Source organism: Elephas maximus, chromosome X, assembly GCF_024166365.1.
Source record: "Elephas maximus indicus isolate mEleMax1 chromosome X, mEleMax1 primary haplotype, whole genome shotgun sequence".
In the NCBI taxonomy this organism is placed as follows: domain Eukaryota; kingdom Metazoa; phylum Chordata; class Mammalia; order Proboscidea; family Elephantidae; genus Elephas; species Elephas maximus.
The window spans coordinates 35,997,413-36,024,207 of record NC_064846.1 but is presented as its reverse complement, the minus strand read 5'-3'; the positions used below and the strand labels follow the sequence as shown (position 1 = coordinate 36,024,207).

Sequence of the window (26,795 nt, the reverse complement as noted above, 5' to 3'; positions counted from 1 at the left end):
GGCGGGGAGCGGGTGGGTGGCGGGAGAAGGAGCGGGAAGGAGCCTGCAGGGGAGGGAAGGTGGTGACGGCGAGGGGCGGGGTGAGCTAGCTGGAAAAAAAAGGAAGAGGAGGGATGGAGTAAGAAGTAAGTGAACAGGAGAATGGAAACTTTGAAAGAGATAAAGGGACAAGGAGAGGCTGCAAGGCAAGGGGAGTAACCCGAAATAGAGGAAAGAAGAATGATGCCATTACACATGTTGCTAGAGAGGAATGTCACGATGTTAAGATAGGAAAGAAAAGGAGTTCTGATTCAGTGAAGCTACAAAATTGTTTCTCTTTTATACCAAGGACACCACTGGCCAACTACTGAATTGGGCTGGGGTTTTGGTACCTTTCTGAGTAATGTAACTGCAAAATCTTTTACCTTCCTACAAGGAGCAGTTTCTAAAATGGCCAGAGTTAAGCCATCTTAGGCCAAGAAACAGGAAGGTAACTAACCCTCTCCAGCACAATTCCCAGGACCACCTCCTAACCCCCACCCTGTCAGTCCTTAACCTAGTCATTTATAGACACACAAAGCCGAGCACCCAGTTCCTTCTTTTACCAAATTTCAGCTCGTACATTTTGTCTCAAAGAAGACATTTTAGGAGAAAATTGGTTAAAGTCAATGCGTTCAATGAGCCCAAGTTTTAAATTTACTAATAAGAAAAAAAAAAACTTCTAAATTTGGTTAAGAGAGCCACAATAATAAATTTCCTGTTGGGAGTTTTTACTTAACCCGAGGGCATTCTCAGGGGAAAGAATATAATGTCAAATAAAACTAAATTTGCCAACCTGTTGATCATCCTAATTGCAGAAACACTCAATGAGTATGTACTGAAAGACTTACATGCCAGACACTATGCCAGGTCCCTGCCCTTGACAAGCCAGTGGGGGAAGACAGTTTCAAAACAAATTTCTGTAACATAACTTCAAGATATAAACAAAATACTGTGGGAACAGAAAGACTGAAGCAAGAAAAATGGGGGAAATTTGGAGCAGTCAGGACGTGTTTCAAATAGTAGAGAACATTTATGCTGGGTCTCTTTTAAGTGGAAGATGCCAAAAAGACAAGAGGGGAGAGGGTGAAAGGCTTTCTAGGCAATGGAAACAACGTGGGCAAAACAGGGAGTTGTGAAAGGGCCTGGCCTGTTTATAGAAACATGGAATGTGCAGACAGGCTGAAAAGGAGGGTATCTGGTTCGGAGTAAGGAAGATAAGGCTCAAGAGTGCCTGGTACATCAATCAAGAATTTTGGAGTCTACCCTGTAGGCTATGTATTCTCATTGAATGAGACTAAAATAATGCCATGACTTTGTCACTTTCTTTATAAGGGAGGATTAACTGACAAATTTTCAGGATATAATTAACAAGGTTATTCTAATTCATTTTCCTTAGAAGATCTATGGAAGTGCTAGCTGTTTTTTAAAAAATGCAAATGTTAATGCAACTGAAAGACAAAGATAAAAGGTGTTTTTTGCCATACAAAGATAAGTTTTTATACCAACCTAAAGGATAGCTGAGTCCTGTTAATTAACATTCAACTAAAAAAAAAAAAAAAAAAACTCAACTACATTCTAGTAATAACTTCCAATCTGACAAGGTTATCCAAGGCCTTCAATCTTCCGAGTTACATCTTAAAGCTAAAAGCACAGACCCTTGGTTCTTAAATCCTGGCTCACTTTTAATGACCCAGTAATCTGTTGTTTTAAGTTTCTTGTTTTTAAATGGTCAATAATCATCTTCCTTTTACAACCACATTTTATGTTGTGCCAGGTCAATCCTCACATATTTAGCGTATCTTAATGTGGATATGTAATTTTAATTAAAAAAAATCCAAACCCAAACCCATTGCCTTTGAGTCGATTCTGACTCATAGCAACCCTACAGGACGGAGTAGAACTGCCCCACAGGGTTTCCAAGGAGCGCCTGGTGGATTCGAACTGCTGACCTTTTGGTTAGCAGCCATAGCACTTAACCACTATGCCACCATGGTTTCCTAATTTTAATAATGCTTCTTTACTCAACATTTACATTTTGTGGCAAAAACCAGCTTAGATATTACTATATGATGTGTGAGAACCAGAACTTTATTTCTTCTTGGACCCTTGGACCAATTTAAAAATAAGTTGCTTTGTAAAACATCTGTTACATCAAGAATCAATTGGGCCTAGCTAAAACATAAACATATATCCTATACACTTGTATCATACACCCAAACATTTTCCAACCAATGTTAAACATTCTCAGCATTAAAATACATTTTTTGAGGTTGAACTCACTGCAGCCACAATAATCAAGACGTGTGATATAGGGCACCATACAATTATAGCCATCCTCAGACTAAACTAGATTGGGCACTTAACACATATTCCATATATAGACCTTTCATCTTGTGAGTTCAACTCATACCTTAGAAACATTAATTAAACTTTACAATGATGCCAGATGACATACAGTTATTATTGGCCTTATTTTAACCAAGTAAATAAATCAATCTAGCTATTTATGAAGGTAAATGTATAAAGGAATAAATAGAAACAAAGACAGGGGACTAATTTCCAACGTCCATCCCCCTATTTCTGTAGGAATATCCCTAAAAAGGCAGAGTGTGACCTGTTTTCCTTTTCTGATCACAGGGACTCCCCCAGGGGCTTGGTTTTAGGTCCTCTCCAGACATAGCAGGGGCTTGCTAGTAGATAAACATTCCTGAAATCCTTGTTATCCAATGGATAGGATTTTCCTTAAAAAGAAGAGATTGCTTGCTCAGGAGAATACTGAAGATGTTTCCGAAATAAGCATTGTTTAAAAATGTATCAAGAAAAGAGAACCACTGGACAAAAGGCAGTCCATTTTCTCTATGCACTTTTTTGAAGGACTGTCTTTGAAGCAAGGAAATACAGAAAAGGCAAGCCAGGCAGTGCTGAGATAGTAAAATAAAGATTCTATCATAATAAGGGCTTTGTTATGCAATCAATAGCAACAGGTTGCTATGGGATGACACAGGAGGCAAAAGCTCAAGCAAAGAGGAACCAACTACATGATGTGAATTCATCATTTTCCCATCCTGGAGTTGATTTATAAAAGCAAAGAACTTAATAAATGCTGAACCTAGGTGTTTAAGGTGCTAAGGAAAATGTAAATACATAACAAAATCATTTATCTTCTATGTAAAATTATCTCAAACTGAAGACTGACTGACTCGGGTACATCAGCCATTTGAGGACTCTGTCCCTTAGCTCAGAGATTTTGTCTAGTGTCATAGCTGTGAACCATCTGGAAGACAGATTTAAGGACTAGAAGTTAGGGGCAAGTTGTTTTCCCTGGGGTTTGGGGAATGGCAGTAGGACCAGCCACTGATTACATCTCTCTTTGGTGCACCGGCATTACAAAAAACACAGAACAAAAAACCTTGTTGCCTAATCAGAATCAAAGGACTCATATCAACCCTATAGGTCAGAGTAGAACTGCCCCATAGGGTTTCCAAGGCTGTAATCCACATCTTTCTCCCAGGGAGTGGCTGGTGGGTTCAAACCACCAACCTTTAGGTTAGCAGCTGAGCGCTTAACCACTGCGCCACCAGGGTTCCTTTGGTGCTGGCATAGCACTTGCTTACTATGGAGTTACTGGGACTATTTTAACCTTCTGTTTACTTTATCGGGAAACCTGGTGGCCAATGGTTAAGAGCTAAGGCTGCTAACCAAAAGGTCCACAGTTCGAATCCACCAGGTGCTACTTGGAAACCATATGGGGCAGTTCTACTTTGTCCTATAGGGTCACTATGAGTCAGAATCGACTTGAGGGCAACAGGTTTGGTTTGGTTTACTTTATTGGAGCCCTGGTGGTGCTAGTGGTTAAGTGTCTGGCTGCTAACCAAAAGGTCCACAGTAAGAATCCACCAGCCACCCCTTTGGAAACCACATGGGGAAGTTCTACTCTGTCCTACAGGGCTGCTGTGAGTTGGAATCGACTCGACAGCACTGGGTTTCGTTTGGTTTTGGTCTCACAGTCCCCCTCCCACCCTAGCCCTCCTTAATGTTTAATCTTCTAAGGTCATTCAGCTTTTCTTTTTCGCAACAACAGGGCCAGCTTAGATTTAAATTAGCTGTTCCCAACTCTGACTGGACATTAGAATCATCTGAGGAGTTAAAAAAAAAAAAAAAAAACCTTCGCCCAGGTCCAAAGCTAGTCCAAATGTAAATCAGAAGCTCTGTAAGGCCTTAGTTACTATTTTTAAGAAGTCCCCCAGGTCCTATATACATACAAGGTTGAGAGACCACAGTTTGTAAGTGAGGTATGCATGTTTTATCATTTGAATTGGGCTGCTATTCCTTCTAAGCCCTTTGATGCCTGAAATTTCACAATTATTTACTCACTCCTTTGAATAAACATTGCTTCACTCCCTAGGGAATTTTTTTCAAATGTAAACTAGCCGGAGAAAACTTAGTTCCTAATCCTTTAAGGTGAATGCTTGGGGGGCGGGGAGGGCGGATAGTATAACACAAAAGTCTTAAGTGCCTGGGGGTAAACATTTAGATGAAAGCACTGCATGGGGGGAAGGTAAAAAAAAAAAAAAGTTCCCAACAAAAGAAAGAATTCTGAGTACAATTTGCTGACCTCACTGTACTGCCTCGGGCCAATGCTTCTTTGTGAAAATTGCCTATTTAAGATCTAGTCAATTTTGATGGTTTACCCCAGATGCCAAAATCATGTTAAAATTTAAATATTTTTTTATAATCAAATCAAAGAGCAGACATTGAGAATGTAGGTTTTGAACTATCCATAAATGCCCAACTTAGGAATTATCACTCACCATAGGGATGTTTCTATTGCCAAATCATCGATTTTTCTTGATTCTATCAAATGTCCTTTCTTCCTACCAATTACTATTTCTTTTAGTCATTCAACAAAAATATATTGAGCAAATACTTTGGGCAAAGCATGGTGCTAGATGTCATAAGGGAATATGGAACTAATAAAATGTATAAACTTCCATTTGCAGTTAATTTTACAGTTTTGCAAAGCACTTTCACACAGAATCTTATTTTATCCTCATAACCACACTGCGAAGTAGGTCAGGGGCCATCCCCATTTTACAGATGAGAAACTGGCTCAGGGAAGGTTTAAATGCCTTGCCAAAGTCAATAGCACACTGAACTTAAACCCAGTTCTTCTCCAGCTACAAAAAAAAAAAAAAAAACCCACTGCCATCGAGTGGATTCTGACTCATAGTGACCCTACAGTACAGAGTAGAACTGCCCCATAGGGTTTTCAAGGAGCGCCCGGACTCTTAGGTTAGCAGCCATAGCTCTTAACCACTACACCACCAGGGTTTCCCCAACTATAAATACAGTACTACAAAATGGTATACGATTTAGTAAGGAGACATGCCATAAAATAGTCTCAAGTAGTAGGCAAGTGAGGAAGAGGCAGTCAGAGCCACACTCACCAGGAGAAAAAAAAACAAACTCCTTTATTGAGACAAGCTAAATCGCAGTGCCCAAAAGGAGACCAGGTTTGGATACCATTCAGGCTATCATCAAGCAGGTAGGACACAGTAGCAAGCAATGTATGTTCAAGGAGACACTGGTAATTTGGTTTTAGAGAATCTGTCCATTCCCAGGCTGGACCCTCAACCAGTGGCTTATCTATACAGGAAGTAGAAACCGGTTCCTTCTCCTGGCCAAATCCAGGAAAATACTAAACAAACCTTGCCTGAGGATCCATTATGATCCAGTCACTGAGTACAAAGACAACCCTTGCCCGCAAAAAGTTCTGAATTGGCCTAGTGGGTGAGTCAGACAATTATAGGACAGCATGATAGAGACGACTGCAATGGGAACACAGAGGAAGGACACCTGGCCCAGCATAAGAAAGTGAGGGGAGTGGAGAAAGAATGGGGGTAAGGAGCTAAGAATAGCTTCCACAGAAAGTAATTCAATCTAAACATGAAGGGTGAGTGGGAATAAGCCAGACAAGGGGAGTGGGAGGGAGCAGGGGGGACAAAGAAGGAAGACGTTTAAATCTGAAAGTGAGAGAGAATGGGACATATTTGGGAAGTTGTAAGGAAACTAATTTCCAGAGCATAGCAACAGTTCTAATCAGAAACTCCGGAGAGCTAAGCTCTCGGAAATCAAGGCGGAATCCCAGGCTCAAATCTGGCACAGCATCTCTGAGGCCTCTTAGAACCAAACCTTACTCTTATACCCTACTTGTGACTGGAGCTGTGGCTACTGATAACACTTCTTGGGCCAGACTGGTTCGGGAATTGATCCTACAGGTTGGGCTCATCCTTAAATGTAAGAGCTGAGAACCACAAAAGGGGTGGGGGAATGAGGCATGGGAAATAAGCCATGGGCTGAAGAGAGAATACAGATACATATACAACCACAATACTGGGCAAAAGGAATTCAGATCACGACCCTATAGGACAGAGAAGAGCTGCAGCATAGGGTTTCCGAGGAGCAGCTGGTGGATTCAAATTGCCGACCTTTTGGTTAGCAGCCCATCCGTAACTCTTAACCACTGTGCCACCAGGGCTTGAAGAACAGGGATGGGCAAACTACAGCCCGTGAACCAAATTCAGCCACCTGTCTGTTTTTGTAAATAAGTTTTATTATAACACTACCATGTTCATTCCTTTACATATTTTCTATGGCTGCTTTTGGGCAAAAACAGTAGTTCAGTGGCTTCAACAAAGACTACATAGCCCATAAAGCCTAAAATATTTCCTATCTAGTCCTTTACAGAAAAAAAAAAAAACCACTGATCCTTGCACTAGAATATACTAAGTGCTAAAACCAGAGATATGGAGAATATTTTAGTGGTGGCTCAAAGAAGGAAGTGATTTAAAACATGCTAACGATTTTCTGTTCCTAGTCTACAGCCTGTAGCCTGTAAATGATGTTAAGAGAACATTCTTTCAGAGGGGAATGGCTAAATAAATTGTGGTATATTTTAAAGTTTAAAAATAAGGAAAACTTAAGGATATATAATGTAAAACTATTAAAATATATAGAAGGGAAATAATAAACACAAAATTCAGAATAGGGGTTTGCTCTGCGGGGGAGAGAGGATAAAAGTTTAGGAAAGAAGAATAGGTAGATTCAAATGCACTGGTAATGTTTTAGTTCTAAAGGTGGATGTTAGGTTCACGGAAGTTTGTTTTATTTTTATGCTCCATAAATTACATGTCACACATATTCTTTTGTATGTATTAAACATTACATAATAAAAAGTTTAAAGATGGAAGGTGGTGACCTGTAGAACTCTAGAGCACGGCAGTTTAGAGAATAGCTGGCAGAGATGGCAAATGAGAACTAGGGCCAATTTTTGGAACATTTAACCCTATCTTGTGGATTCCCTGAAACTACTTGGCGGTGGGAGGAAATTACCCTCTGATCTCGTGGAATACACTTTCCATGGTCCCTAAAATGGGGGTTTAGGATTGTTGTAGTTTGCATATTGCAGGAAATCTGAACTTAATTTGTAGTATCAGGATGCTGAGATCTGGAGACCTGCCACTAACTTGGTAGGTACGAGAAAGACCATGGCCCATTCAAGCAAATGCAAGTATTACCATGCTGCGTGACTGATGTGCAGTCAGCCTGTGGGGGAAGGATGGAAGATGAAGACAGCGGCAGGCAGAGTTCAGGTCATGACATCCATTGTATACCATGCTCCAGTTTGGATTTTATCCATCAGGTCATGGGTAACCACTAAAGGGCTTCAAGCAAGGGAGGGAGTAATGTGATCTGATGTACACAGAGTTTCCATTTAGAAAGACCACTCAAATATGATTCTAATGTCTGGGCCTCAACGATCTTTGACTACAAGAAAAGGTGACATCTACCCTCATTCCCTGCTCCCCAAACTAAACCCACTCCCCAAAGGTAACCTCAGTTAACAGTTTGCTGATTAAAGATCTTTTTCTATATATTTACCAACAGATTTTTTTTTAAAGGATCATACTGTATGAATTGTTCCATGACTATTTTATTTATCCTTTGGGTATCCTTCCTGTCAGTATATATAAATCTACCTCACTGTTTTTCCAAGGCAGCACAGCATACTGCAGTGAAACCTGTGAGAGCTAGAACTTGACAAGACTACCTTGTTTTTCCAAGTCTTTTAAGTTTTCCACCTTTAACAGGGTGCAGTCTTACCACTTTTCTAACACTTGTTTCAGTGGAAAATATTTTAGTTTTCTTTCTCTTACAGGTTTCTGCCTCACAAAGGTTCTGGCTTTCATAGGTTTTACTCTATATGTGAATGTACACATTCCTGTCACTTTAAAAAAAAATTGTAATTATCACACTTCATTGTTGTTTCTTTTTCCCCTTCCCTTACTTTTGCTGGACTGACTGAATTTCTTTTGTTCCATTTTTCAACTCTTAGTGGTTGGAAAGTTCTACACATTGTGTGCATTCTATTAACAGTTATCTTTCTGTTTTATTTACTTATAGAAATGATTCAAATACATTCTTCCTGTGAAAATAATAAACAATATAGAAGAATCTAGGATAAAAAAAGGGGAAGTGTCCCTTCACTGTTTAGTTTGGTGCCTACTCTTCCTCGGCATTTATGTACATTTATACTGTATATACTTGTACATATACAAATAGGAACCTTTGGTATTTTTAAACATAAATGGCATCATACTGTACATATAGTTCTACAATTTGCTTTTTTCACCTAATACATTGAAGATCTACTCATGACAGTGTTGTACATAGATCCTTTATAAGGGCTGCCTACTATTTCACAGTAAAGATGTACCACATTTTATTTAACTATTCTCCTATTTTTGGACATTGGGTGATTTCTATTATTTTGTTACTACAAACATGTTGCAATGAACATACTGTAACATAAAACTTTGTGCACATGTGAAATATTTCTGAGGATATATTTGAAGAAGTAGAATTGGGTCAAGGGGAAGGTATACCTAAAATTTTGATAAATTGCCATATTACTCTTCAGAAATGCTGTACCAATATCCCCTTGCACCTTCAGAATGACCATTGATTGTCCCACACCCTCAGCAACACTAAATATGATCAAACTGTAACGTTTTTGCCAAAATATTATGAGAATTCATTCTCACTGTAAAACAACAACAAAGCAAAAGCAGAAGTACCCTCTTGACCACCATCTCCTGATCCCAATTCTCTCAAGGGGAACTTATTTCCACTTTGTTATTAATTTTTTATTGCTTCATTATGCTTGATCTTCTTAGGAATAATTTAATAATTTCCTCAAGCTTCACAGACACATTGTTAGCAATTATTTAGACTTAACTCTTAAGGTTCACTAGTTTGTTTACTCACCATTGTCTTCTGGGATTGTCCCATCATCACTCCCACTCCCTGAGTCAGATGACTGTGACATCGTCTGTCTAGAAAACAGAGATTTCTCTTTTAAAGCAGTCATCTCCCATATCTGCATGGCGTTATGGGCTCATTAACTGGTTTCTCAACCAATTTTATCCTATTTGTTTCATATCTTCAGGAAAATCCCTCAGAATTTTGGTCTGACTGGAGTCACAGGTTTGTGGAGCCCTGTTAGCATGGCCATTAAGAGCTCTGCTGCTAACCAAAAGCTCTGCAGTTTGACTCCACCAGCCGTTCCTTGAAAACCCTATGGGGCAGTTCTATTCTGTCCTATAGGGTCGCTATGAGTCAGAAACGACTGGACGGCACCTAACAAGAAGTCACCTGTTTCCCTGGTATCCCTTGTAGTTATGGCTCTACTTTTTTTTTCTCTTCTTTCATTTAAATCTACGGGTGGGGGTACATGTTTGTTCAAACTAACATCTTAAACTGTTAGTCTGATATCTCCTTTTAAATCCCCAAATTACATTGGTTTGAGCCCCCAATGGAGAAACACCAAAAATGAGACTTCCATCAAAGCACACTCCAGCTATTTCCCAAGTACTATCTCACAGGTGATCAAAACCAGGTCGCTAATATTCTTCTATTTTGGACTCTTCATGAGCCTACAATGCTATTGTCTCAGTTGCTGAAGACCCTCATGTGATCACCGCTTTGCTGGCTTGAGCTTTCCCCTCAGACGACCACGACTGTAGCAGGCTTTTCCCTCAATTTTCCACATCCCAGGTGAGTAAAGACTTTTAGGTTATAACTTTTAACGTATCTCTATTGAATGTTTGGGAATAACGAAAGGAAGTAAAACAAAGAATAACTAAAAATAACCTCAAGACGTGGCTTCGTTTAGTCTCTAGGGCCAAGACTAGGTCCACCTACGATAGGTTCCCAAAGAATACCCTCCCCGGGAAGGAGTGTGCTGTCTCATTAGGGGGAGAGCAATTAGGAGTATATGGCAAGGTATTTATAAATTTTTGTATGAGAGTCTGACTTGATTTGTAAACTTTCACTTAAAGCACAATAAAAATTTAAAAAAAAAAAAGAATACCCTCTCCGCCTTTCACAATCTCTAAGGGAACGCTTAGCTCACAATCACAGGAGGACCAACTGGATACGTTTGTTGTTGTTGCTCTATGTAAAGTCCGATCTCACAAAAGCAGAGGGTTCCGAAGGCTCGGAAGAGGGCGTTTTCCAAACAGACCAGCAGCTCTCACCTTCTTCAACCTAAGTCCTGCCCGCCAAGGGTTGAGTTCCTGTGTATTTAAAGGGTTCCACGATGATTGACAGCAGATCTGACCAATCCCTTCAGGGACAACCCAACGACCAACAAGGACCTGATCGGAGTCAAAAACAAAAACAAAATCTCAAGAAGATCCGGTATCAATACATTTCCCAAAGTCCGGGTTATTTGCTGTTTAATAATAATACTTTAATAATACTATATATGAAATATAATATTTCATATATTGACAGTTCAGCCAACCAAGGTGGTTCTGTGACAATACTAGCCCAGTTACTTTCTACACTCTCCCCAGCCCTCGAGGTGAGGGTGAGCATGTGCTTCCTGCAGTCCTCTCGTTTGTCCTCATTTTCTGCAACTGTGTGCTTGAACGATAGCATACTTAACTCCATTTTGAACAAACAGTAATATACAGGCACCGAAAAAACAAAATCAAACCCGTTGCCCATTGAGTTGATCCTGACTCACAGGGACCCTATACGGGTCTTTCTAATCAGGTACTGGGAAAATAATAACCATTTCTTCAAAAAAAAAAAAAAAACTGACACAGGAGTCTGAGACGGCTCTGATAATCACACACATGCAGTTTAACTTATCGTCTGACCACTTAAATTCTCCGTCTAAAATATTTGCAATCAAGTTACTTCAGTGCATTCAATTGGGTTGGCGCTGATATTGTGTTGCATTTACATTATGAAATGGCTTGTCAATAATTTGTTTTTTCCAGAATAACAGGATGGTTCGATCAAAAGTTGCATTCTCACGTAGAAGGCAGAACATTAAAAAAAAATACATTTGGCCCAGCATAGGAAGATAACATACAAATAATCATAATAAAGAGGAATTACACTCATAAAAATGAATCAAGGTAGTAGCCATCTTTTTAAAAAATCTCAGTAGATAAATGATAAAAATGCCTTGCAATTAATAACATAATAAAAAAATAGATGTCCCCAATTCATATGTAAGGAGGCAAATTCAGTTTTCATTGCAATATATGACCCAAGATTAATGGAGTTTTATGAATGGGCTTGAGTTGACTTACAAGTTTTTATTTAATTTTTAAAATTGAATTAATTTTTTATTTTGAGAGAACTGTAGATTCACATGCAGTTGTAAGAAATAATAGAGATTTCCTGTACCCTTTAACCTTTTTTTTTAACCAGTTTCTCACATTAGTAACACCTTGCAAAGCTATAGTATAATATCACAACCAGGATATTGACTTTTCTGCAGTCAAAATATAGAACAGTTCCATCACTGCAAGGATCTCTCATATTGCTCTTTTATAGCCATGCTCACTTCCCTTCTGACCCTGTCTTCTTTAACCTCTAGCAACCACTAATCTGTTCTTCCTATCTATAATTTTATCATTTAAAAATGTTATATAAATGGAATCATACAGTATGTAACTTTTGGGAATTGACTTTTTTCACTCAGCATAATTCTTTGTAGATTCATCCAAGAGGTCGTATGTGTCAATAGTTTGTTCCTTTTTATTGCTAACTCATCTTCCATGATGGTGTACAATTAGTTTAACCACCTGTTGAAAAAGATCTAGGCTGATTCCAGTTTTTGGTTATTACGAATAAAACTGCTTTCTTTGACCATTCAAGTACAGACTTCGTGTGAACCTAACTTTTCATTTCTTTGGGATAAACACCCAGGAGAACAATGGTGCAAATAGTTTAGCACTCAACTATAGGTTTTTGTGTGTAGCTAATAGGTTGGCGGGCGGTTCCAACCTACCCAGAGGAAGCCTGGCAATCTGCTTTTGAAAGGTCACAGCCTTGAAAACTCTATGGAGTAGTTCTACTCTGACACACATGGGGTCACCATGAGTCAGAATCAACATAATGACAACTAACAACAACAATGGTAATTTGCTTGTTTAGTTTTTAATTTTTTTTTGTTATACTCTTCTCCAAAGTAACACCATTTTACATTCCTACCATTAGTGAATGAGTGATCCAGTTTGTCTACATCCTAGCCAGCATTTGGAGCTCCCACTACTTTTTTTATTTTAGCCATTCTGATTGCTATATAGTGATAATTCCTTGTGGTTTTAATCTGCATTTCCCTAATGACTGACGATGTTGAACATCTTTTCAGGTGCTTATTTGCCTTCTGTATGTCTTCTTCAGTGAAATGTCTCTTCGTGTCTTTTGCCCATTTTCTAATGGAATTGATTACTTTTTTGTGTTTACTTGTTCTTTGTGAGATGTGTGGTTTGGAAATATTTTCTCCTAGCCTTGGTGGTGGTTAAGAGCTTGGCTGCTAACCAAAAGGTCAGCAGTTCAAATCCACCCTGGAAGCCCTATGGGGAAGTTCTACTCTGTCCTATAGGGTCACTATGAGTCAGAACTGATTCAAGGCACCTAACAACAACAAAAAGTCTGTGGCTAGTCTTTTCATCCTCTTAACAAAGTCTTCCACAGAAAAATTTTTTTAAAGTTTTGATGTAGTCCACTTATTGTGGGTTGAATTGTGCCCACCTCCCCCCACCCCAGCCCTATGTGTTGGAATCTGTGGTAGCAGAATTTGAGGTTGCTAACAAAAAACACAAACCACATGCTCTGTGGGTGCATGGGATAATGTTTTACTCACAAAAGAAGAAACAGAGTGAGATCAGCTTCAGTTGTGGGCACCGGTCTCTCACAGTCAGCGAGTTGCTCCTCACTGCCTCACAGGGCATTGCTCTGTGCACATCCCTCCTGTACTGCAGACTGAGAGACCCTGTTCCCTCTCTGCCAAGAACAGATATAGAAGTGGCATTGGCCAGGTGCCATATGGTGTCCGCACATGAGTAAGAGACAGAGAAAGTTACTGTGTGCCCAGAAGAGGGAGGAAGGCTTTTCTGATAAGGAGAAGGGACTGGGTGAGAGAGACCCAATTCCCAGCCTCTTTATCAGAGAATGTTACGGGCCCAAGGCCTCCGTTTAGGCCGCTGGGATGGAAGACATAGAGGCAGTGTCTTCCCTTACTCCCTAGAGAATCCTAACCCCTATGGGGGATGTAATCCCATTTGGGAATAGGGTTTTCTTTGTTATCTTAATAAGGCCATATCCCTGTAGGGTGTGTCTTAAGCCTAATCACTTTTTTTTCCTTTATTTATTGTGCTTTAAGTGAAAGTTTACAATTCAAAAACCTAATCACTTTTGAGATATAAAAAGAGCAGATTAGACAAAAAAGAAAGCACAAATGGGGGAAAGATAGGCACCAAGGGGAGATAGACAAGGACCCAAGGAATGCCAGGATTACAGAAGCTGAGACAAATATCTTTTCCCAGAGCTGCAGAGAGGTTTCCCCTAGAACTAGTGCCCTGATTTCAGACTTCTAGCCTCCTAAACTGCGAGAAAAGAAATTCTTGTTCTTTAAAGTTACCTACTTGTGGTACTTCTGTTACAGCAGCTCTAAGAAATTAAGACACCAATTTATCAATTTTTCCTGTTATAGATCATGCTTTTGGTGTCAAGTCTAAGAACTACTCACCAAGCCCTAAAGCCCAAAGATTTTCTCCTAATTTTTTTCCTAAATGTTTTATAGTTTTACATTTAAAATCTTAATCCATTTTGAGTTAATTTTTGTATAGAATATGAGGCCTAGGTTGAGGTTCAATTTTTTTTGCTTAATTGCTCCAGCACCATATGTTGAAAAGATTATATTTCCCCCACTGAATTGCTTTGTCAAAAATCTATTGAGTATATTTCTGTCAGTCTATTTCTGGGTTCTGTAATCTGTTCTTTTGACCTACCTGTCTATCTTTCTGCCAATAGCACACAGTCTTGATTAAGGTGGCTATACAATAAGCTTTGAAATTGGGTAGACCGATTCCTTCCATTTTATTCTTCTTTTTCAAAATTGTTTCAGCTATTCTAGTTCCTTTGCCTTTCCATATAAATTTTATAAAAAATCTTCTTTATATCTAAAAAAAAAAAAAAAGTCTTTCTGGGACTTTGCCAGGAATTGGGGAATGTTGACATCTTTACTGTGGTGAATCTTCCAGTTCATAAATATGGTATGTTTCTTCATTTATTTAGATATTTGATTTCTTTCACCTGTGTTTTGGGGTTTTCAGCATACAAGTCATGTACACCGCGTGGGATTTTCCGCATAGACAATCATGTCATCTTCAAATAGGGACAGTTTTATTTCTTACTTTTCAATCTGCATGACTTTTATTTCCTTTTCTTACCGTATTACACTACCTAGAACTTTCAGCATTATGTTATGTCATCTTCAAATAGGGACAGTTTTATTTCTTAGTTTTCAATCTGTATGACTTTTATTTCCTTTTCTTACCGTATTACACTACCTAGAACTTTCAACATTATGTTAAATAAGAAAGTGAGAGTAGACATCTTTGACTTGTTCCTGATCTTAGGAAAAAAGCATTCGGGGGACTCTCATTTATTTTATATATATATAGATGTGTATATGTATATGTGTGTGAATGTATATGTATAACCCAAAAAAAGCCCAGTGCTGTTGATTCAGACTCATGTATATGTATATGAATATGTATATGTAAACACCCGTTGCCATGGAGTCAATTTCAACTCATAGCAACCCTAGAGGACAGTCGAACTGCCCTATAGGGTTTCCCAAAACGACTGGTGCATTTGAACAGCTGACCTTCTGGTTAGCAGTCAAGTTCTCATCTGCTACGCCACCAGGGCTCTCTCTCTCTATATATACATATACGTATGGGGCCCTGGTGGCGCAGTGGTTAAGAACTCAGGGTGCTAACCAAAAGGTCAGCAATTTGAATCTACTGGCTGCTCCTTGGAAACGCTATGGAGCAGTTCTACTTTGCCCTATAGGGTCGCTATGAGTTGGAATCAACTTGATGGCAATGGGTTTGGTTTTGGTTTCATATATATATATACTCGACAGTATATATAAATACTTGATGGCAATGGATTTGGTATATATATATATTCCACAACATATATATAAATACTCGACAGCAATGGCTCTGGTATACATGTATATATACCGAACCCATCGTTGTCGAGTATTCATATATGCTGTCAAATATATATATATACCAAACCTGTTGCTGTTGAGTTGATTCTGATTCATGGTGACCCCATGTGTTAGAGTAGAACTGCTCCATAGGGTTTTCTTGGTTATAATCTTTATGGAACCATATTGCCAAGCCTTTCTTCCATGGTGCCACTGGGTGGGATCAAACCACCCCCCTTTAGGTTAGTAGATGAGTGCAAACCATTTGTACCACCCAGGAACCTCTAGGTCCCTGCAGGGTTTCCAAGAAGATTAATTCTAGCAGAAGTAGAGAATTACTTCTAGTGAATGTGCTCATGGGCCAGGTGGGTGGGTGAGAGAGGGTGGTGGGGCTCTAGCATGGTTGATAGAGGCTTTGTGGCAACTGCTGGTCTCTGAGGACTGTTGGTGGCATTTTTATTAAAGACCTCTCCTCTTAACATTAAGGGTGGCTCTGTTAGCAGAACCTAGTCTCCAAAAGCAGAGTTTCCTGGTTGTTCAAAACTGGGCTGCTGTGCCATGTTGGCTCTGCAAGGGCTCAGCATGGCCTGTCTCTTGTTGCCCTGGGTGGTAGGGAGCAAAGGCTACTGTCATTGGAGGCTTGCTTTACCAAAGCCTCTCTGAGCTTAACCCTGATCCCTCAGCCCTGTGTGTGGAATTAGGAGATGCTCCAGAGGGCAGAGGCCTTGTCTCTGGGCATTATCATTGGCACCATTTGCTATGTATGGTTCTGCAGGATGTGCCCTGTACAAGGGTACACGACTGAAGGGGTCTGAGTGGAAGGATGAAATCTAGCCCATACTCCACTAGTCAACCAAGCCTTGTGCCTTAATCCACGGATGCCACTGTCAGTGGAGAAACACAAACTTTGTAAAAACTGTCTATTTAAGAGGTGCTTTTTTTTTTTTATCTGATTAATCCACCCCAAGGAAACTTTTTTTTTTTGCCATTTGTTTTTTTGCTCTGAGCATACTGCCGTTTTCTAATTATCCCTAAGGGGCCTTATGTGCTAGCTGCAGCCCTGGCTCTCTCAGATGCACTGATACCAGATTTTTAAACCCAGTTTTTGGTTTAATGGGCCTTTAGGTCCCTGGGTGGCATAAATGGTTTGCGCTTGGCTGTAATTGAACGGTTGGCAGTTTGAACCCACCCAGTGGTGCTGTGGAAGAAAGGCCTGGTGATCTGCTTTTGTAAAAACAGCCAAGAAAACCCTAAGGAGCAGTTCTACTCTGTAACACATGGGATTGCCACGAGTCAGAATTGACCCAATGGCAACAGGCTTTGGTTTTCTGTTTGTTTGTAATGGGCCTTTATCAGAAGTCCTGAGTGGTCAGAAGCTGGCACTGGTAAATGCCCTTTCCCCTTGCCTCTCAGAGTGAGCCCAGGCAAATTGACATAAGAAAGATACTTTAGTCAGATTAGATCAAGATGGCAGCACCCCACCCAACCCCCAAATCCCTTAAAACATCAGAATAGCAATGCTAAAAAGGAACAATAAATAGGAGCCTAATTTGCTGTGTAAACTTTCACTGAAAACACAATAAGAAAATTTTTTTTAAAAAAACAAGAAGACTGATAGGATTAAAGGAAGGTGTACCATAAGAAGTCCAGAAATTGTGAAGAGCCCTTGAGGATAGAAATCAGATAGAATCATATTGATAAGAAATGAGGAAGAGTCCAGTCCAAAATATGCAAGAGAAAATTACTGAAGCAAATTCAGAGAAAAGAAAATCTCAGAATTAATAAATGCAAAGGAGGGGAGCTTCCAGTTAATTAAAAAATCGCATTCAGAAAAGGAGGACATTTGCATGAAAGGCCCTGCTCCTCCTTCCCCCAACACATTCAAAGGCTAAAACTTAGAATTTCACAGTAAAAAAAGTGAGCTATTTACTTCTAAAAGCTTGCTAGTGTCAGTGTAAAATCCTAGAAAAAAGTAGAACAGACCTAGGTATAATGTGAAATTCTACAAAATATAGAGAAAAACAAAAAAGGAAAGGCAGCTTTGACTAGGAGAGAAATACTCTAAAGTTCTCCACTCTAAGAGTAAAATGATGTTGTCAATTTGCAGGGAGATAGAGAGGATACCCCTTCTGTCTCCCCTTAACCCCCACCCAATTAACCAAACCCATGGCCATGGAGTCAACTCTGGCTCATAGTGACCCTATAGGTTAGAGCAGAACTGCTCATAGGGTTTCCAAGGCTGTAATCTTTTTGGAAGCAGACTGCCACATCTTTCTCCCACAGAGCAGCTGGTGAGTTCAAACCCCTGACCTTTCAGTTACCAGGTGCACTCTTAACTACTGTACCACCAGGGTTCCCTGTACCCACCCACCTTAAAGTGAAGCCTGCCAGGTCAACGCACTCAATTTACTTACACAGAACCTTCCTACTCAGGAGACAGGCCAGTCAGGGACACAGACTAATATAAATGCAGAGGAAAGCCAGGAAAGTTATCCTTCCTAATCAATCTGTATCCCTTAGAGAACGAAGGATCACCAGAAATATTTGGAGGAAATCTACAGCCTAAAAGAGACCAAGATGAATAAATAGAACAAGTGACCCTCAGTGGGGATGACTGGGTGGAATAATACAAAGAATAGAATTCAAATTTTCTGATCTTAATTTTCAGATATATTCAGAACACAATTCAGACATGTTCAGAGCTTCTTTGAATTACTCAAGTATGTACTACAGCAAAATGGAAAATGAATCCCAGAAAGAGAAATATGTGAATAGAAGTGGTGGTGAGCAAAGAAACAGTAGAACTTTGAGTTGTCCAAATGCTAGCAAACAGCAATAATATTTGAATCAGACAAAAATAAAATTCAAAACCAAAATATTAAAAAATACAAAGGAATATTTCGTACTGATAAAAGGTACATGCCACCAAGAACAGGGGACAGTCATGGACCTTTATGGACATTAACAGCATGAATTAGATCTATAAGGCGAAGACTCTTAGGAATATTAGGAGAAAATTTACAAATAACCAATCACAGTAAGAGATTCTCTTCTCTTCCTTTCCCTTCTCTCCTCAGCCTTTTCTGCCTTCTCCCCTCCCTTCCTCCATCAAATATATATTCAATACCCAGCATATGCCAGGCACTGTGGGCACAGAGTGGAGCAAATCAGACTCGGTGCCTGCCACATGAAACTTACAGTCTAGTCAGGTAAAAAAAAAAAAAAACAACTAGTGCCATCGAGTCATTCTTGTAGATAGATATTATTCAAATATTCTTTCAAACACATATAAAATTATGATTATGATGAGTACTCTGAAGGACAGGTACACTGTTGTATAGGATTTTATCTTAGAAAATTAATTGATACTTAGGTTTATCATGCATAAACTCGTTTTGTTTATTTCAAGGTAGTCATCGCAAGGTACGCAAGTAAGACCTCACAACATTCATTTAGAACCAGAGAATCAGAAATAACAATTACAATGTTAGTTCAATGGTTAGAGTCCAAATCTTTAGAGTTCAGGCTTTTACCTTTAGGAGGAAGGCTTAACCATGGCTGGAACTTGGTGGAGGTCCCTCGTAGCTAGGGTCCAAGGTCGGCGGTGGTGGACAGAATCTCAATTCCATCTCTGCCTTCTCTCAGTGAGTGAGCAGAAATTTAGGGTTTATATGTGAATCTGTCACCTTGGCTCCACATGACAAGGGCCAGTGCAACATCAGAGACTGGTGTGTTTATGTCTTTTCTCCAGGGTCAGAGAGTAGCTGAATGATGCATCTTTTCTTTAAGGTTAGAGATTTCAGAGGTTGTTTAGAGATTATGTTATGTTTTCTTGTGTCACAGCAAGTCAGGTCAAAGTGAACTTAAAGGTTCTTTACATTCTTTACATGTCACATATTTCTAAGCTCAGAAATTTTCAAAATAACTTTCTTATGAATTACAGGTTTCTAATGTTAGAGAGCCTCACAAAGGCAGACAAATTTCTATTTCTAAGTTCATATTACGAGTGCTTATACATATGTATTTTGAAAGCATAATAATGACTTACACCTTACGAGGTTTGAAATCATTATAGAAACATATGGAACACACACAGAACTATAAGACTTAGGAAGGGCGCCTGAGGAGGTAAAACCCCCTCAGAGATCTGAAAAGTGCACTGGATGAAGAGGTAAAAGCATGTGCAAAGGCCCTGTGGCAGGGGGAAGCCCAGTGCATATGAGGGACAAAAGTGTGTCTGGAGCTCAGAAAACAAGGAGAGTTTTAAGAGATGAGGGTTCCTGAGGCTATATTAATGATTTATGTCCCTATCCTAAGAACAAAAGGAACCATCAAAAGTTTAAACAAACATATTTGGGTTTTGAAAAAGATCACTCTGACTGTAAAAAATTATCAGAGGGGGCAACAGTCAAATCAGGGAGATAAACTAGGCTATTACTGGTGAGAAAAGAAAATTATCTTAGACAGAGGTATTGAGAGTGGTAGCGATTGAGAGAAAAAAAAGAGTTTTAATAGATAATTAGTAGGTAAAGTTGATAGAGCTTCAGGATGGGTTGGACATCGAGATGAGAGAGAGGAAGTAGCAAAGATGACTCCCTGATTTTTGGCTTGTGCAAGTGGATGAATGAGTGTGCCATTCACTAAGATAGGAAACACTGCAAGAGGACCAGGTTTTGGTTTTTGTTTTGAGGATGCGGGGTGAGGAAGAAAAGAGTTTGGTTTTGAACATGTTAAATTTGAGGTGCTTCTGAAATATCTAAGAGGAGATGTATAGTAGGCATTTGAATAAAAATGTTTAGAGCTCAGAGAAAACCTGGAGATACAATTTTGTGAAATATATGAGCAGAGGTGGTAACTGAAGCCCAAGGTATGGGTGAGATCACCTAAGGAGAAACTATAAAGTGAGAAGACGTCTATAACTGAGTTGAATGTTAACATCTAGTGGCTGAATAAAGGAGCAGACAGAGAGATATGAGGAAAGCAAGGACAGTGATGTGTCAGGTAAGCCAAGGGGGAGAATGTTTTGGAAAGAGGGAATGGTTACCTATGGCAAGTGCTGCTGACAGGTCAAGCGGGATAAGGATGAAAACATGTCTATTGGATTTAACAACATGGAAGTCATTTTTTTTTTTACTGTTTCAGTTATCTATTTCTGTATAATACACTATCCCAAAACTTAATGGCTTAAAATAATAATTTATTACTATCATATCTCACAATTATTTGGGTCAGGAATTCAGACAGAGCACATTGGGCGTGGTTCATTTCTGGTTCATGATGTCTGGAACTTCAGCTGGGATGCCTTGAATGGCTAGGGACTGGAATAGTGGGGGTGGGTTGGGCATCTCTTTCTCCACACAGCCTCTCTATGTGGCTAACTTGGGTCTCCTCACAGGATGGCAGACTCAGGGTAGTCAGACTTACATAATGCTTTAAGGATCCAAGAGAACCAGGTAGAAGCTGCCTATCTCCTTATGACCTAGCCTTCTAAACTCCAGAATGTCACTTCTTCTACCTTCTTTTGTTAAGTAAATCACTAAGACCAGACCAGATTGAAGGAAAGGGAAATGAGACTTCACCTAGATGGGAGAAATAGCAAAATGTTTATGGTCATCTTTAACCTACCACATTGACCATAGCAAAAGCTGTTAGAGGGACAGAGGTAGAAGGAAGATTGGAGAGGCTTGAGAAGTGAGGAAAGAAAGATAGGTATAGGCAGGCCTTTGAGAAGTTTCACTTTGAAGCAGAGGACAGAAATAGCTAGAGGGAGCTTTGAGAGACTTAAGAATGTTAGCAAGTTAATGGAAAGGATTTGAGAGAAAGAGACTGAAAAATCAAGAGAGAAAAGGGATCATTCATAAGGTAAAGGTATCTGAGAAAGTGGAAGGGTATGGAGTTCCTGGGTGTTCCAAATGCTTAATGCCCCCAGCTGCTACCTGAAATGATGGTAGTTCGAACACACACAGAGGTGCCTCAGAAGAAAGGCCTAGTGATCTACTTCCAAAAGTTCAACCATTGAAAACCTATGGAGCACAGTTCTACTAAAAATTACCATAAGTCAGAACCAACTCAACAGCAGTGGATTTATGGTTTCCAAAGGGCAGATGGAGATATTAATCTCAGAAGGAGGATCAGTTCCTCTGTTGCTACAAGAATGAGAAAAGTGAAGTGGGATGGGATGGGGGTGAATGTGTTGCAAGTTATGAGGGCAATCCCATCTTCCCTTCTATTTTATGTATAAAGTAGGAGGCGAAGTCATTGGCTGAACACAGTGGTGGTGGTGGTGGTGGTGGTAAGTTGGCAGAAGTTTGAGAAAAGTGGAGAAACAGTTAAGAATGACTTGACAAGAGATATGTATTAGGATTGCTGGGCAGACGTTCAGGCCCATTTGAGGTTACATATTTCTCCCAGGAACAATAAACCAAAAAAAACCAAACCCAGTGCCGTTGCGTCGATTCTGACTCATAGCGACCCTATAGGACAGAGTAGAACTGCCCCATAGGGTTTCAAAGGAGCGCCTGGCAGATTCAAACTGCCCACCTTTTGGTTAGCAGCCTTAGCACTTAACCACTACGCCACCAGAGTTTCCCCCAGGAACAATAGATTATGTAAATAACACTTACGGACAATCATAACACTGTTTAAAAAGGTTGATTATACAATAAAACCTGTGAAAGGCAGAAACCTGTCAGAGAAGGAAAAAAAATTCTTCACTAAAATGAGTGACAGAAAAGTGGTTTAAGACTGCACACTGTCAAAGGCAAAAACTTTCAAGACCAAGAAAAACAAGGCAGTCCCGTCCAGTTCCCACTCTCACAGGTTTCACTGTACATGGAGTCCTGGTGGCGCAGTAGTTGAAGTGGTTAAAGCAAAAAAAAAAAAAAAAAAAACAATACATTTAGATTTTTTTTTTTTGGTTAAAATTCCTTAGACAGGATAGTTTTTTTTTTTTAATAACTTTGTTGAGATAAAAAATTCACCCCTTTAAAGTATAAAATTAAATGGTTTTAGTATATTCACAAAGTTATGCAACCATCACCATTTTCTAATTTTAGAACATTTTCATCACTGAAAAAAAAACACCGTACCTATTAGCTCTCACTCCCTATCTTCCCCTCCCCCCAAACCTGGGCTACTACTAATCTACTTTCTACCTCTGTGGATTTGCCTGTCCTGGACAGTTCATACAAATGGAACCATACGATACGTATCCTTTTCTGTTGGGCTTCTTTCATTGAGCATAATGTTTTCATGGTTCATCCATATTGTAGCCATGTATGAGTACTTCATTCTTTTATGGCTGAATAATATTCCACAGTTGTTGATCCAGTCATCAGTTAATGACATTTGGGTTTGGTATGGATTGAATTGTGTCCCCCAAAATGTGTGTCAACCTAGCTAAGCCATGATTCCCAGTATTGTGTCATTGTCCACCATTTTGTGATCTGATGAGATTTTCCCATATGTTGTAAATTCTAACCTCTATGATGTTAATAAGGCACGATTACAGTCAGTTATATTAATGAGGCAGGACTTAATTTACAGGATTAGGTTGTATTTTGAGTCAATTTCTTTTGAAATGTAAAAGAAGTGAGCAGAGAGGAGTAGGGTCTCAGACTAGCAAACAAAGCTGCACTGGACTCAGTACCTGAGCTGAGAATCTCCTTGACTGGGGATGACTGATGACAAGGACGTTCACCTAGAGCCAACAGAGACAGAAAGCCTTCCCCTGGAGCTAGCACCCTGAATTCAGACTTCTATCCTCCTAGACTGTGAGAGAATAAACTTCTGTTTGTTAAAGCCACCTACTTGTGGTAGTTCTGCTATAGCAGCACTAAATAATGAAGACAGGGTTGTTTACATTTTTTTGGCTATTATGTGTATAGGGTCACTCTGAGTTGGAATCGACCTGACGGCAGTGGGTTGGTTTTGTGTAATGCTGCTATTAACACTTGTGTTCAAGTTTTTGTATGGACATACGTCTTCAATTCTCTTGGGTATACACCTAGGAGTGGAATTTCTAGGTCATATAGTAACTTCCAGGAGCCTTGGTGGCACAGTGGTTAAAGCGCTCGGCTGCTAACCAAAAGGTGGGTGGTTCGAACTCAGCAGCCACTCTGTGGGAGAAAGGTGTGGCAGTCTGGTTCCTTGGAAACCCTATGGGGCATTTCTACTCCGTCCTGTAGGGTTGCTATGAGTTGGAATTGACTCGACAGCAGTGGGTTTGGTTTTGGGTTCTTATGGTAACTCTATGTTTAGCATGATGAGGAACTGTCAGACTTTTCCAAGGAGGTTGCACCATTTTATATTCCCACCAGAAAAGATTACAAAGAAACAAAGATTATATTCACAGAATATATAATTACTTACCTGGGAAAATTAAGAAAATTTACTGAAAAACTATTAGACGCAATAAAGCCGCTGGGGACAAGATAAGCATACAAAAATCAAGAGGTTTCCTAAAGAATGATGTAGGAAGACTCACACTTCCTAATTTCAAAACATATTATGCTACAGTGATCAAAACAGTGTGGTACTGGTATAAGGATAGACATAGACCAACAGAATAGAATTGAGAGTTTAGAAATAAACTTGTACATCTATGGCCAACTGATTTCATCAAGGGTGCCAAGTCCATTCAATGGGGGAAAGAATAGTCTCCTCAACATATGATGCTGGGACAACTGAATCTCCATATGCAATGAAGTTGGACCCATACCTCACATCATATAAAAAAATTGGCTCAAAATGGATATTTGACCTAAATATAAGAACTAAAACCAAAGACTCTTAAAAGAAAATGAATGGGTGAAAATTCAAGACCTTGTTTTTGACAATGGGGTCTTAAATACCAAAAGTATGAGCAACAAAAGAAAAAATTTTTACATCAAGGGACTTTATCAAGATAGTGAAGAGACAACCTACAGAATGAGTGAAAATATTTGGGAACCCTATATTGGATAAGTGTTTAATACCCAGAATATATAAAGAACTTCTACAATTCAATAACAAAAAAGACAATGCAATTAAAAAATGGGTAAAAGACTTGAACAGACATTTCTCAAAAGAAGGTATACAAATGGCCGATAAGTACATGAAATATGCTCAACATCATTAGTCATTAAAAATTACAAATCAAAATCACAATGAGATACCACCTCACACCCACTGCCACCAGTTGCTCTTTGAGTCAATTCTGACTCATGGCAACCCCTGTGTGTCAGAAAAGAACTGTGCTCCATAATGTTTTCGATGGCTGATTTTTTGCAAGTAGATCGTCAGGCCTTTCTTCCAAGGAGCCTCTGGTGGACTCAAACCTTTTGGTTAACAGCCCAGCACGTTAACCATTTGTACTACTCAGGGATTCCTCACACCCACCCACTAAACCACAACCAAATCTGTTGCCATTGAATCAATTCCAAATCATGTTGACCCCATGTGTTACAGAGTGCATGTGCTCCATAGGATTTTCTTGGCTATTATCTTCATGGAAGCAGATTGCCAGGCCTTTTTTCCATGGCACAGCTGGGTGGGTTCAAACCTCCAACCTTTAGGTTAGTAGTTGAACACAAGCTGTTTGTGCCACCCAGGGTCCTGTGCCCAGCCACTAGGGTGGCTATTATCAGAAAAACGGAAGCTAACAAGTGTTGGTGAGGATGTGGAGCTGCGTGAACCCTTGTGCATTGCTGAGGGGTATGTAAAATGGAGCAACTACCATGGAAAACAGCTTGGCAGTTCCTTAAAAAGTTAAACATGGAATTATCATATGACCCAGCAATTTCACTCCTAGGTATATTCCCAAGAGACTTGAAAAAAAGGACTCAAATATGTGTACGCCAATGTTCATTGCAGCATTATTAACAATAGCCAAAGGGTGGAAACAACCCAAGTGTCTGTCAACAGATGAGTGGATAAACAAAATGTGGTATATACATTAAAAAACAAAACAAACAAAAAACGTTGCTGTCAAGTCAATTCCGACTCATAACGGCCCTCTAGGACTGAGCAGAACTGTTCCATAGGGTTTCTAAGGCTGTAATCTTTACTGAAACAAACCCCTACACCTTTCTCTCACGGAGTGGCTGGTGGGTTCCAACAACTGACCTTTCAGTTAGCAGCCAAGCACTTAATCACTGCACCGCGAGGGCTCCTCGGTATATATATACAAAGGAATATTATTCAGCCATAAAAATAAATGAAATTCTGATACATGAATGAACCTTGAAACCATTATTCTGAATGAGTCAAATACAAAAGGACAAACATTGTGTGATCTCACTTATACGAAATATCTAGAATAGGCAAATGCATAGAGACAAAAGTTTATTATGGTTACCTGCAGCTGGGGGGAGGACAGAATGGGAGTAATTATTGCCGAAGGGGTACCGAGTTTCCGTTTGCGATGATGTAAAATTTTGAAAGTGGATAGTGGTGATGGTAGCACAACATGTGAATGTAATTAATGTCACTGAATTTTACCATTTTTATGGTTAAAATGGCAAACTTTTTGTTATATTTATTTTACGACAACTTAAAAAATCAGTAGATTTCTTATATGCCAGCAGTAGCAAAATTCAAAAGGTGATACATAAAAGATCCATTCATAATAGCAACAAGAACAATATTGTACTTAGGAATAAAGCCAATAAAAACACACAAGGCCCTCCTATCTCTTAACGGCATCTCTCATAGGCAAAATCCAATGGGGAACCCAGAAGGCAAAGAAGCTATTGCTGCAGACCATAAAGGGCGGTCTGCCAGGACAGAGAGTAGGGTGGAAAGGGGTAGAATAGATTGAAAAGGCAAAGAGAGAATATTCAGCATAGTTGTGAGATGTAAGAAGGTAAATGGCTAGAGAGTACTATTTCAGATAGTACTAGGAAAGACCTCTCTGAGGACATGACATTTGAGTTATAGCATGAGTAAAGCGAGAGAGGGAGTCACGTGACTATCTAAAGGAAGCACATTCTAGGCAGAGGGAACAAAGTGTAAAGATCCTGAAATGTTATAAAATACAGCAACATGCAAATATATATGGGCAAGTCTTAAAAATTAAATATTAAGGGGGAAAATGGATCCCAAAAGAGTACATATAGCCTGATACCCTTTTTATAAAGTTAAAATAAATTATAATGAAAGTATATTATTTTTTGGAAATACACACACAATAAAACTGTATAAA

The 26,795-nt window shown here is 39.4% G+C and overlaps 2 protein-coding genes across 5 annotated transcripts in view; one reads left to right on the top strand and one right to left on the bottom strand.

The window, feature by feature from the left end:
- The window catches only part of CUL4B (cullin 4B), a 98,776-nt gene that overhangs the window by 38,196 nt on the left and 33,785 nt on the right, over positions 1–26,795 (bottom strand). For 2 of the 3 annotated variants that reach the window (XM_049872496.1, XM_049872497.1), the window contains exon 1: positions 9,349–9,424. In XM_049872496.1, the coding sequence (XP_049728453.1) occupies positions 9,349–9,409 (61 nt within the window). In that variant the 5' untranslated portion in view covers positions 9,410–9,424. Of the gene's footprint in view, positions 1–9,348; positions 9,425–10,619; positions 10,740–26,795 lie in introns of those variants that run through there. The other variant, XM_049872498.1, reaches the window with a different exon arrangement.
- MCTS1 (MCTS1 re-initiation and release factor) overlaps positions 10,026–26,795 on the top strand; it is a 43,928-nt gene continuing 27,158 nt past the window's right edge. The window contains exon 1 of one of the 2 annotated variants that reach the window (XM_049872522.1): positions 10,026–10,137. The gene's annotated coding sequence lies outside the window, so the exon portion shown is untranslated. The remainder of the gene's footprint in view (positions 10,138–26,795) is intronic. The other variant, XM_049872524.1, reaches the window with a different exon arrangement.